General features: G+C 29.1%; 1 protein-coding gene across 2 annotated transcripts in view; it reads right to left on the bottom strand.

Annotated features, from left to right (window-relative positions):
• Positions 1-12,211, bottom strand: part of iav (transient receptor potential cation channel subfamily V iav) — a 152,711-nt gene that overhangs the window by 22,931 nt on the left and 117,569 nt on the right. For both annotated transcript variants that reach the window (XM_003704618.3, XM_076541342.1), the window contains exon 9: positions 3,776-3,885. In XM_003704618.3, coding sequence (XP_003704666.1) covers positions 3,776-3,885 — 110 coding nt within the window. The remainder of the gene's footprint in view (positions 1-3,775; positions 3,886-12,211) is intronic.

Genomic DNA, 12,211 nt, shown 5'->3' with positions numbered 1-12,211 from the left:
AGAAACCATCAAAGCATAAAACTAAGTAACATATTCGTTGAAACGTATCTTTATAACTTTTACAGTATGACGAAAGAATGAAATAGGTTTTATCTTGGCTTTTCCACACGAATAGGCTGTTTAAAAAATTATTATTATTGCTAATTACTGTACATTCCGATAAACTATGTTTTCAACCTTTCTTTTCCGCATTCGTAATTGATTCAAATTCTGTTCTGTGGTGTAGCTGTGATTATTTATAGTTTATGATTGATAGAGTAACAATAAATTCCATAATCTAAAATAAATAAATTCCAAACAAGAATGCTTAATTTACATAAAAAATTGTATGAATTCTTTATTTTTACATTTGGATCATATAATCCTCCACAGACTTTAATTATACGTAACTGAATTTAGAATTAAATTTGTTATACTTATTGTTTCATTAAAAGAATAATTTGATCTATTTAAGCCTGTATTTAAAATTAAAATTTAATTGTAAGCTAAATTATTATACGTCACTATGTTGTACGTATTACTTTCGCTGAATTTATACAGAAACATATAAACAAACAATAAAAAAACGACGTAATTTTTTATGTAACTTACATTAATTTTATACGGATGAAAGAAAGGAACAAATTATATAGAATTCATTTAACTATGTCATCATAGTTACTCAACTTAAAATTAATAAATACTATGAATATTAAATGTGAGATTCTACAAATCTACAAAACATTAACAAAAATAATTTTTTATATTATGTAGTCTCTGTAAAATAAATTTTATTCTACAAGATCTTCGTAAATAACTAGTATTGAAAACCTTTGTAGAATAAAATTTAACGAATACCACTGTATTTATTCATCGTAGAATTAATATTAGAATTAATCTCATTTCTCATAGCCATATCAGTTATTATCGTATAAGACTATTAAAAAGAAATTAGTTAAATAAATTAAAATCTAATACTTATACACGTAATATTTGATATTTCATCGAAATTCGGGAAACGACAGGCGACGACGAACAGCGACTTTCTTTTTAGGATCCTGTTAAAAACATTTTTAATTAACTTTCATGTCATGTAGCCAAAATGACTACTATCACAAAAATATGAAGCAACAAAATAGTAATTGCATTTTACGTTCTTTTTCGTTAAAATTTCTTTGCATGTAGTAAATAATTTGTTACAAAATTAAGATAGTTAAATTAAATAATTTTATTATACACGTATGATTAACCCATTTGCTATCGCATTCCCTAAAAAAGAGATTTGAATGTTATCACTTGCAGTAGAATTATATTAAATAAAGTGTGTATTCAGTAGACACTTACATTGTAGTTTTCAAAATTATTTTTCGTTTCAATGTTGCCTGACAAATTTCCAGCCCATGCGGTAAAATCATCTTTTATCGCCTCTAAACTTTTATTCGAATTTTTTGCTTTTTTAGTATATTCGTATGTGAGATTACTAATACATCATTTTACCTGATAATTAAAAAATAATATCCCATTTTATTTTTTATATTTTTCAATTAGAAGTAACCTAAAGTAACCTAAATTTCGTCTCGTAATTCAATTTTTAACCTTAATACACCAAAGTATCAAAAATAAAAATTCCGTAATTGATAGGTTAATTAATTCACATATTACATAACTGATATGCTCAGTTTTTAAAATTACTTAATTCAGAAATATTTAAAATAAAAGTTATTAAAATTAAATTAAGAATTATTAATAATATTTAATATTAGTTATTTAATATTACTGTATATAAAGTGATATTAAGCCAATAAAGTCAACAATTATATTGTTCCAAAATTACTGCATATCTCGCTTGAAATTTCCAGACCATTCGGAAAGTTAATGTTGCTAGAAGTGCAAACGGGCAAGCAATTACACAGGTGATAAAAAGCATCGTTGTGGCAGGGTCTGAATCATCCGTGCAAGGTCGACGATTGGAAATTTATATTCACGGTGTTCATGGACACGTGTATTCCACGAACCGAAAAATTTTAGTCTCATATCCGCAACTTTAAAAGCAATTTTTCTTCTGTATTTAATTAAAACTTTTAGTGAAACGTGTTTAAACCTTATACGACATTAACAATTCTAATACATTTGTTCAAATTAATAAATAAACTGAATATCCATATTTTAAATAGATGTATTGTTGAAAATTTGAATTAAAATTTTGGAAGGAACTATAGAAACCGAATTTTGTAAACTATAAAGGTTTCTGTTATAAATGGCAAAGTTAAATGAAAAATTAGTATATAAATTATTATAAATGACAAATATTAATTTAAAAATAACAAAAAGATATCTCTGTGTATTATAATGAAACGTTTACTTTGTTTTAAATTTAAAAACATTTTATGAAACTTTTTTTGAACACAATGTATTTATATGTTGGTAAATTTTTAGAGTCAAGAATAGAAATTGATATTACATTAATAACTTTTTCAGTTCAAAATGTAGTATTTTTCATTTATTTGTCATACACACGGTTTTTGGGTTCTTTTCATTCTGGAAATAACCGGGTCTGCAACGATTAATATTACAGTTTTGCCTCACTGCACTGAACTTTGTTACATATGAGGAAATTATTCCCTTACTCCAGTGAACTTTGTTAAATATGGGGAAATTATTCCCTCACTACGGTGAACTTTATTAAATATGGTGCAATTATCTTCTCACTACAATCAACTTTGTTAAATATGGAATATTATTTCCTCACTTCAATTTGTTATGAAGATAAATTCTATATTTCATAACCTAGAAATAAATGTTGAGTATTTGTCATTCCTCGAAAGCATTATTCATAAGCTTTTCATTTTACTTTAAGATATTTTACCCTTCTTTAGTGAAAATCTTCTTTTAATCTTTGAACAAGGAATATTGGAAATAAAAGATAAATATTTTATAAAAAGTAAGGTTAGGAAATAACTTATTTCCTACAAAGTTACTTGGAATACATTTCGTTAAAATTTGCAATTATAATTAATAGAGTATTGCTTGTTTAATAAGCAGATATAATTACTTTGAAAGTTTTGAATCGCAGTATATACCGAAAGTTTACTGCACCATTTCTCGAAGCGAAGTGTTTAAATATTTAATGACAGCTATATCCTAATATGTTTTATTTAGTATCTAACACGGAAATTCAGTGCCATGAATCATTTTTATCGATAAAACCTGTAATTCACGGTATACTCACGTTTCGACTGTAAACTTCGAACTCAAGTTAGACTAAAAGTCTGTAATAGCTGCAATATTTATGCGTTTAGAAAAAGAATATTCGATAATATAATAAAGAAATAGATGACTATGCTTTTCTAATTGTAACTATAATTTTTCCGATCTTATCGTTAATATTTTATAATACTTAAGTAGAGAAATTATTATGATTATTTATAATTAACTACATGATTAAAAGAGAAAAATAAATAATGTTTTCATAAAACAATTAATAATCTTTCAATAAAATAATAACTATTAATATAATTACTTTTGAGTTGTGTGATAAATTGTAATGTTAAGTAAAATGATTGTGTATTTTTTATCAGAGTAATTTTAACAGATTAAATAATATTTGTAACGTTGTAATACGTTGTACAATTAGATTTCATGTACAGATATAAATGAGGTACAATCGATTACATAGATAAAGGAGACATTCAAATACAAAATTTAGGTTAACAGTCGAATCTTTTCTTAGAAACTACAAAAGTTTTCAACTCAATATTTTAATATAAAGTATAAAAGATTTCAATATCATTATTACCTTACTCTAACTGGTGTCGAAAAAGAGGCTCGACCCCACATTATTCGTCGTAACTCTTCTCCCGTCATTCCACGTTTTCTTAATTCGTTGATCGTCACTTTTCCGACACGCTGTAAACATAAAAAAATAGGGAAAGATAGATCATTGTTTATCCATAAGCTACATTTATGAACAGACATTAATAAGTCCATTATAATTCGTCGAAAATTTAACTGCTATATTATCAACTGTTTTCAAAATACTTATATGAAAAATGATTAGCTTATTTCAATTTGTTGTTCAACTTATTACTTATTTCAACTTAATTCAATTTATTAGTGTACAAGTGATAGTTATGATTGTGGTGTTTATAGTTATGTAGCTATGTCATGGACGTCATAACAGTTTATATAATTTTGTGGAAGGTTAGGTAGAATTTAGTTTAGGTAGTGGAAATTTCAGCAAGAATAAATCGTACGTTTTATAATATGAAAAGGAGGCATAACACAAAACGAAGCATGTTAATAAATACAATGAATACTATTCATTATAATTAACCAGTTAAGTGTGTTTGACGACTGTATCCGTCATGGAGATGTGGCAGAATTTTGTGTCATGACGACTATATCCGTTATGCGTAAAATTTTGTTAGAATTTGATATTTAAATTGTAATTTTGGCTAAAACTAAATTATATTCGTAAATTGTAATATGTTTAAAATGTTTAGAGGTCAACATGAGATGAAATAAATAAATAAAAAGTGTAAATGATTTGAGATGGATTCATAAATTCTTGAGAGCTAACTCGTCATTGCTTGATTATCGCGACACACATTGGTGCGCGCTTTGCAAAAAGATCGCCACAGTTAACTGGTTAAATGTATTTATATTAAACAAAAGTGTAAAAATGTTTGTGACTTAGAAAAAAGTAATTGAAAATTTAAGAAAGAAATAAATTAAATGTTTAATTTAATTTGGTCGAAATAGGTATACATAAAATCATGGCAGAAATAGTGTTAATAAAACCATGAACGAAATATTCATGTATTAATTTTGATCAAATGTTATATTTGAAACTGATGTGGTATGTGTGTTATTTTAAACTAATGTTGCATCAAGTTGTGCAAGCTTTTTACGCTTTCAAAAACCTATACAATAAAGATATAACTGTTTAATATTTTCGATGAGATATAAATAAATTTAAACTCATTAACTCTTGCACTATTATTAAATCAATGATAATAGGGTAATTGACATTTACATTACTGTAGAGAAGGCTATGGAAATAATTAACGTTATCCAGAACGGGATTACAGCTAATTCTGAGCGTTACTATTTGATGTGACTATTCTATTTGACGGACAATAATATCGCACTGATCCTATTATAATTTAGCACGCAGTTCTCGTTTGAATTAATCAACTGCATAATGGGCACAAACAATTCGCCGAAAATTTACACACACGGTGAAGTTTTAGTAATTTACATATACACTTTTCATATTTACTACCAGTTCTCAATAATTCAGAATATCGTTTCAATATAAAAATCACTCTTCTCGAAATTATAACAAAATAAAATATTTTCAGACTTAGGTAGGATGGTGACGGAGTCTAATGTTGTTATAAGAGTATCGACATCAAATAAATGAAACGAAGATCTTTTCAAACAATGGTTAGAAGCAGTATTTTTCCGAAAATCGTTCGAAAATAGTGTCTTACTCTCTGAACCCATGGACCGGATACGATCAAATTTTGATAAGAAATATTACTTCAGCAAATAAAACTTTGACAGCTTTAAGCATTGCCAAAAACTCTACTGGATTGATACAATCTTCGGATGTATATGGTTATAGAATGTGGAAAAATTTTGCGCAAAAAATACCAAATCTTTTGTAGGATTTTTCCATAAATGTAACCGTTACCGTAGGTTTTTTTCCATAATGTAACCATGACCGTGGGTTTTTTCCATAAAGCAAACAATAGTCTTTTATTGACGACGGGTTGCAACCTACAAAATTCTGGGAGTCAGTCGTATTTTTGCGCTCCTGAAGGAAACAGTCGCGGATAGCAGTGCCGCTCGAAGTATTATTCTTCTTTGTGTATGTATTTATTCTTAAATAAATTATTAATTTTCCCATTAAATATATTTTTGTTTCCCCCTTCACTCTCATATCCTACACTTTTACTTACGTTAAATTTACATAGTAATTTATACGTACGGGACACAATTATAAAGATGCGTTCTTTAATTCATAATCAACTGCCCGCACCTCTTGTTAGAAAATTCCCAGTGACCCATCCTAATAAAGCAGGGACGACGGGCACATGGCCGTCCTACGACGACCACTACGGGGTAAGGGCCTGACGCTGTGACATCCGGGCCATAAAACAATCCTGGGGCCTCAAGTTTCGCGGGGACTAGGAAACCTCGCAGAACGGGAAGAGGGCATTCGTTTAGAGACCTTTGGAGGACATTCTTCTCTCGAGAACACTACTTCGCCCACGGAATCGGCTTATAGAAAAAGTATAGTATTTTTGAAACCAAACTCAGTTAGCGTTTCAATCATTTTCTTCCTCGTCTTACACTAGGTATAAAAAACTGTTTGTATGGTTATATATTAACATGAGTACGCATGGTTACGGTGTGGTTACATCAGTAACAGACCGGAACATTTTGATAATCCCGTTGACTTTAGTTTCATTCAAATAGAAACTATGTCACTTTTACAAAATATGCGCTAGCAAATACTAATATCCGTTTCAATTTTATAATACAGAACTTCATTACATTTTTTACGTTTACTACAGTTTATAGTAGTTTAGAAAATCAATTCCAAATAAAAGTCTTAGTTCTCAAAATTATAAAGAAATTGTATTTTCAGAGTTACTATGTTTTTCACAGATGTAGGGCAGTTTTCAATGAATCGAAACAACTTCTTTAATTGCACGTAATCTAAATTAATCGTGATGATATTATACTTCACAGAAATACAATTAACACTTTTAGATCTTTTGGACATCGTATACTACCCTCAGTACGCGCTCATAACGCCGAGCAAACGAATACATATGTATTTATCTCGCGTCTCATGTTTTATAGGGGCACCTATGTACCTCCAAGTTCTTTTTTTAAATAAATTAGTATAAAAAGTGTAATATAATACACTTTCCAGAATATTATGTATAGAAACCAGTCGTGCACCGAACAGAAGGTATAAAGTGTGCGTATAACTCAAACCATAATAATATTTTTTGCACGAAAAAAAGTAAAAGTTTCAATTTATCTACATTTTTTGTTCAAACCCATAGTTCACATTTATGAAATTTGTTCAAATTTAATTAAAATAGTTCAATATATCATTAAAATAATTTGCAATACAATATTAATTTTCAACATATTTCTTAAACAAACAAATTTTTAAAAAATCCATCTACGCCATATTATTAGCTTTCAAAAACGGAAAAATTTATATTTTTAATTTTTTATCTAGGGTTAATAGTTTTCGAGATATTTGTGAAAATAACTGTTTCACCAAAAAGGATTATTCTCACCACTTCAAAGTGGATATTCGTCGATAAAAAAAGATACGTGTAAAATATTTTTTCGAGTTTTATAACATATAAAAGTTTCATTAAAATTGGTGTGTAACGCTTGGGTGATGTCCCGAATAGTTTCCGAAATATTTGTGAAAATATTTTTTTCAACCCCAACTTTAAGGATTATTTTTTTCCACTTCAAAATACATATTCACACATGAAACAATGCATGTCAAACATTTTTTTCAAGTTCTGTAACATATAAAAGTTTCATCAAAATTAGCGTGTAACACTTGGGTCATGTCCTTTATAAGTTTCTATTTTACTTTAAATAAATAACCACTCCATATTCCTATACTTTCTTGATGGATTAACAAGTTCAAATTGAAATTTATTCGAATTGAAGAATTACAAATTGAATATTTATCAATTTTGATATTAATATTCCCCTTTTAATATCAACATAAAGTCCAGTTTTCTGTAAATTTTACCGGTCAAAGTTTACCATATTTAAAACCTTGTTTAGATTTTGAAAGGTAATCGAAATTATATCGAAACTTAATCATTATACAGGGAGTCTTACAATTAGTGTAACTCTTGGTAGGGTGTTACACAAGAGGTGATTTCAACCACTTAACTGTGGCAATGTTTTTGCAAAGCGTGCACCAGTGTGTGTCGCAATAATCAACCAATGACGAGTTAGCTCTGAAAAATTTATGAATCCATCTCAAATCATTTACATTTTTTATTTATTTATTTCATTTCGTGTTGACCTCTAAACATTTTAAACACATGACAATTTACGAATATAATTTAGTTTTCGCCAAAATTACAATTTAAATATCAAATTGTAGCAAAATTTGACGCGCGACGGATATAGTTGCCATGACACAAAATTCTGCCAAATCTCCATGACGGATATAGTCGTCAAACACACTTAACTGGTTAAACAACATTTTCCTCTGCGAAAATGAGGTTTGAGGTTTCGTTTATCAATTATTAACGAAAATCAGCCAACGATAGCGTGTGAAGTCGGTCGAAGAGAAAATATACCAGTAGATGTTCAACTCCCAAAGTTCCTAGGTTTCTAAATCTTGAAGTTCCTAAATTGTGGTGTTCCCAAATCTTCCTAAACCAAGTTCCTAAATAACTAGGTCTCGATATTCTCATATTTCAAATCTTCTACGCTTCTACATTTCTATACCGGCAAATGCCAAGATTCCCACATTTATTGATGTCCAACTCCCAACATCCCAATGTTCGCAAGTTCCTAGATTCACAAATTCCCAAGGTTCCAATTTCTAACGTGCCGAAATTCTCGCATTTCAAAATTTCTTCTTCAGATTCTTATACCCCCAAATCCCTAGATTCTCGTATCTCTATCTTTATTGACAGTAATTCTATTGTCAATATTCCAAAGCTCCTATACTCCTAAATCCAAAAGTTTTAAAATTGTTCTTAAATTGTAAATTCGTAAATTCTCAAGTTTCCAAATTCCCTGGTTCTCAAATGCATCGCAAAAGGAAAAGTTCAGAATCGACTTAGGTACAACCCCTTTCAGGAAATTACACTTGTTACGAAAAACCCCGTGTTGTATTTTCAAAAAAGGCACTTTAGTATTGATTACCTACGTATGCTGTATATTAATGAAATTAGTGAAATTGAACTTTTGATTGAATAGGTTACTGAAGTAATCAACACTGGAAATACCATTTGTAAAATAACGCCTGAAGCAATAAATTGCATGCTGAAAATTAAACGTTTTCATTTTACCTTTTCGACTAAATTTTCTCAACGAATTTTATTAAAAAAAAAAAACAAACAATTAATTTTTGAAAACATTTATTTTATATTGGTTTTATTAACGCTTAAAATAAAAATGTAAATAAAGTAGCAATTATTGAAAAATAAAGTTCGGAATATAGTAAAATATACATTTCAATTTATATTTTAGTGAGTTCAGTATTATCAGAGCTTACTTTATTGAAGAAGTTGAAGAAACCAACATAGGTGCTAGTTATGTGAAAAATTACGATTAAATTAATTTGGGTGTTCGTAAACATCGAGAATTTTTCTTAAATCTCACGTCTTCGAGATTTTTTACAATGTCAACTTAAATGGAACACTCTATATATTTTAATAGTACTAAAGTTATCGTGGATCTGTTGATTCATTGGCTTATTAGTTATCTTTCTTAGCATATTTAAAATTTCATTGTCCTTATTTTTAGCGAGACTTCGTGTAAATCTTAAGGTTATCCATGAATCTAACAATAAAATGCTATTATTTTCAGAATTCAGAATAAATATTCCTGAAAGTCAACTTCTGGATTGCTGAGCTGTAAGTTTCCCTAACTTTGAGACTGCAACATAAATGTAGCGAATTTAAACAGAGTTTCCTCCACACGTGGCTCGAATGATCCTGTAGGTTCCTTCAATATAACGTAAAGAGGTGAAAAGCTGGAGCACAGTTTACTTCCATTTTCAAGCCAAAATTTTAAGAAAAGATGAGTTTCCTCGTCCTGGCAAAAAAATGACTCAAAATCTGTATCAGTCATTAATGTACAACTTGATTTAAAACTACTCGAATTGAAATTGAGCATTTATTAATTTATTTTCTACTTGAAAATTATCTAAATTGGAAAAATTTGAAGTATTTTCAACTGCATACAGAAAATTGACAATATACCTTTATCGCTAAATATCAAACGAAAATTCCTACAAACTAGCAAAAGTTTAACATGAAGTTGTTCCAAATTACAGTAAAGATAATAAAAAAAGCCTTTTGGAATTATAAAAGCCAAAATAACAATACTGATTGATTTTGTGTAATAAAGAGAATATCCATGTAAACTTTAAGAATTTCAGAATGTAATGGAAACAATCATTCTGAATTTTATGCGAGCTTAAACTGAAAGCTGCTGAAAGATACGTTCAGAAAGGCTGTTCATCTTTAGAAAAGATGACAGCGCATGTAAAACGATCCGTGTTATACAATATCAAATGTGGAATGAAAGTATAATTACATATTAAGACTCTGATGTAGTAACGGTTTCAAAAGTTCCAAGTCTTTAAGTCCTCGACAAATGAATCTCTATTCTGTCGTTTTACTAATCAGTTAACGACTCATTAGGAATAGTTCAGCAAAATTTAACTATTGACATTCGAAAGTTGTACAGGATTCGTAATTCAACGTACTTAAATGTAAATTAACATTCTGAAACAACATATTTCAGTAAACTATTAAAATGAGGATTAAACTTCGTCTTGCAGCATCATTTTCCTTTAAGGAGAGTATCCCGCGGCGGCCATCTTGCTTGTTTGCATCAGCGTCTATCTCACTTATGCACCTTTGAAAATTCGGCTTTATTCAGTATAGAGTATTTATTACTGACTAAAGCGACCAGAGCACCCTGTAGTGAAGTCCACGGATGGATGCTGTACTCGTAAAAACTTCATTTTCGCAATATTTGAGCGTCAAAGTCGAATCTACGAAATCGCCTCGTCTCCTTCGCACATCGCATTGGTATGAAAGAGACGACTCGTTTTTCGTAGATTCGACTTTGACGCTCGAATATTGCGAAAATGAAGTTTTTACGAGTACAGCACCCATCAGTGGACTTCACTACAGGGTGCTCTGGTTGAGTATTTAGACAGCAATAAATACTCTACACTGAATAAAGTCGAATTTTCGAAGGTGCACAAGTGAGACAGACGATGATGTAAACAAACAAGATGGCCGCCGCCAGTCACACTCCTTAAACTTCTTTTCGGAATTTAATAAATACAATATACAATGCAAATATTGAATAAATACAATAACTTGTGAGCTAATAGATTACGACAGTCAAAATAATCATACTTTGTCTGTATATGTCGAATACTATTATGCAAAAGAGTTTTAAAAAATGTGAACCAAACAAAGTTTAATCAAAATGAGAATGCACGAGTTGCGTGCAATAGATCATGAATTAAAGGAACAATTATATTTTCTCCTTTAAAATGCGCAGCGTTCCTAAACCAAATTGTTGCGGCAGCTGAAAATGGACGCTCTATGGCAATATTAAATGACGGAAATGGTGGTGAAATTTCAAACAATCGCCTACCACCGCAATTTTCAACAGGTGTGCTACGTCAGGTTCACAGATATGGCCAAGATTTATAATTTAAAAAGTAGAAATTTAAATATGCATAAATATTTAAATAAAATTTAAAATTATTCGTTTGCAAACATATTTCGCATTCATATTTTTAAACAAAAGTACGAACGTGATATTTTAAATGCGGTATTAAATATACAACAGAGGAAAACGTTTTTTCAACAACTTTAATATTTCCAACTTTAACAATTTTATCGTGGGAGACTTTTGCGGAAATTGCTAAATGGACTACTTTAATGGAAGAAGAACTTCGTAATGTAATAACAATTCTAGTTGATAATGAGAAAGTAATTTAACAGATGACGATCTTAATTTGAAGATGAAGTATTTTCATAAGTACAGAAAGTAAAATAATACTGGCAACAAAAGTGAATCTAATAATTCTTATTCGATATTAAATTGTTTATGGTAAACATATTTCAACTTCAATTTAAAAATGCAAGTACTGAACAATATTTAAAAATAAATAATCTTCCAAGAGAAAGGTAATACCAAAAATGAAGTTTTTTATTATAAATCATTATTTATTAAATATAAATATTTAATTATTAGCTCAATTTGAATAGATTCTAAAATATCTAAATGTCTAAATACATTTCGGACAATATAAAATAATCGCAAAAAATAAATAATAGTGATAGGTTTGAATGCCCATCTTTTGCATTGCAAGAATACTTCTTTACGTCGCGACATATTTTTGAACTAAAAAAGTTTTCAATACAACCTACTTACAAAATTCATAATTTTTTTATGCTGTTTG

The sequence above is a fragment of the Megachile rotundata genome, chromosome 2 (assembly GCF_050947335.1).
Source record: "Megachile rotundata isolate GNS110a chromosome 2, iyMegRotu1, whole genome shotgun sequence".
NCBI lineage: Eukaryota > Metazoa > Arthropoda > Insecta > Hymenoptera > Megachilidae > Megachile > Megachile rotundata.
The sequence above is the reverse complement of the archived record's forward strand: the minus strand, read 5'-3'. Positions and strand labels throughout refer to the sequence as shown.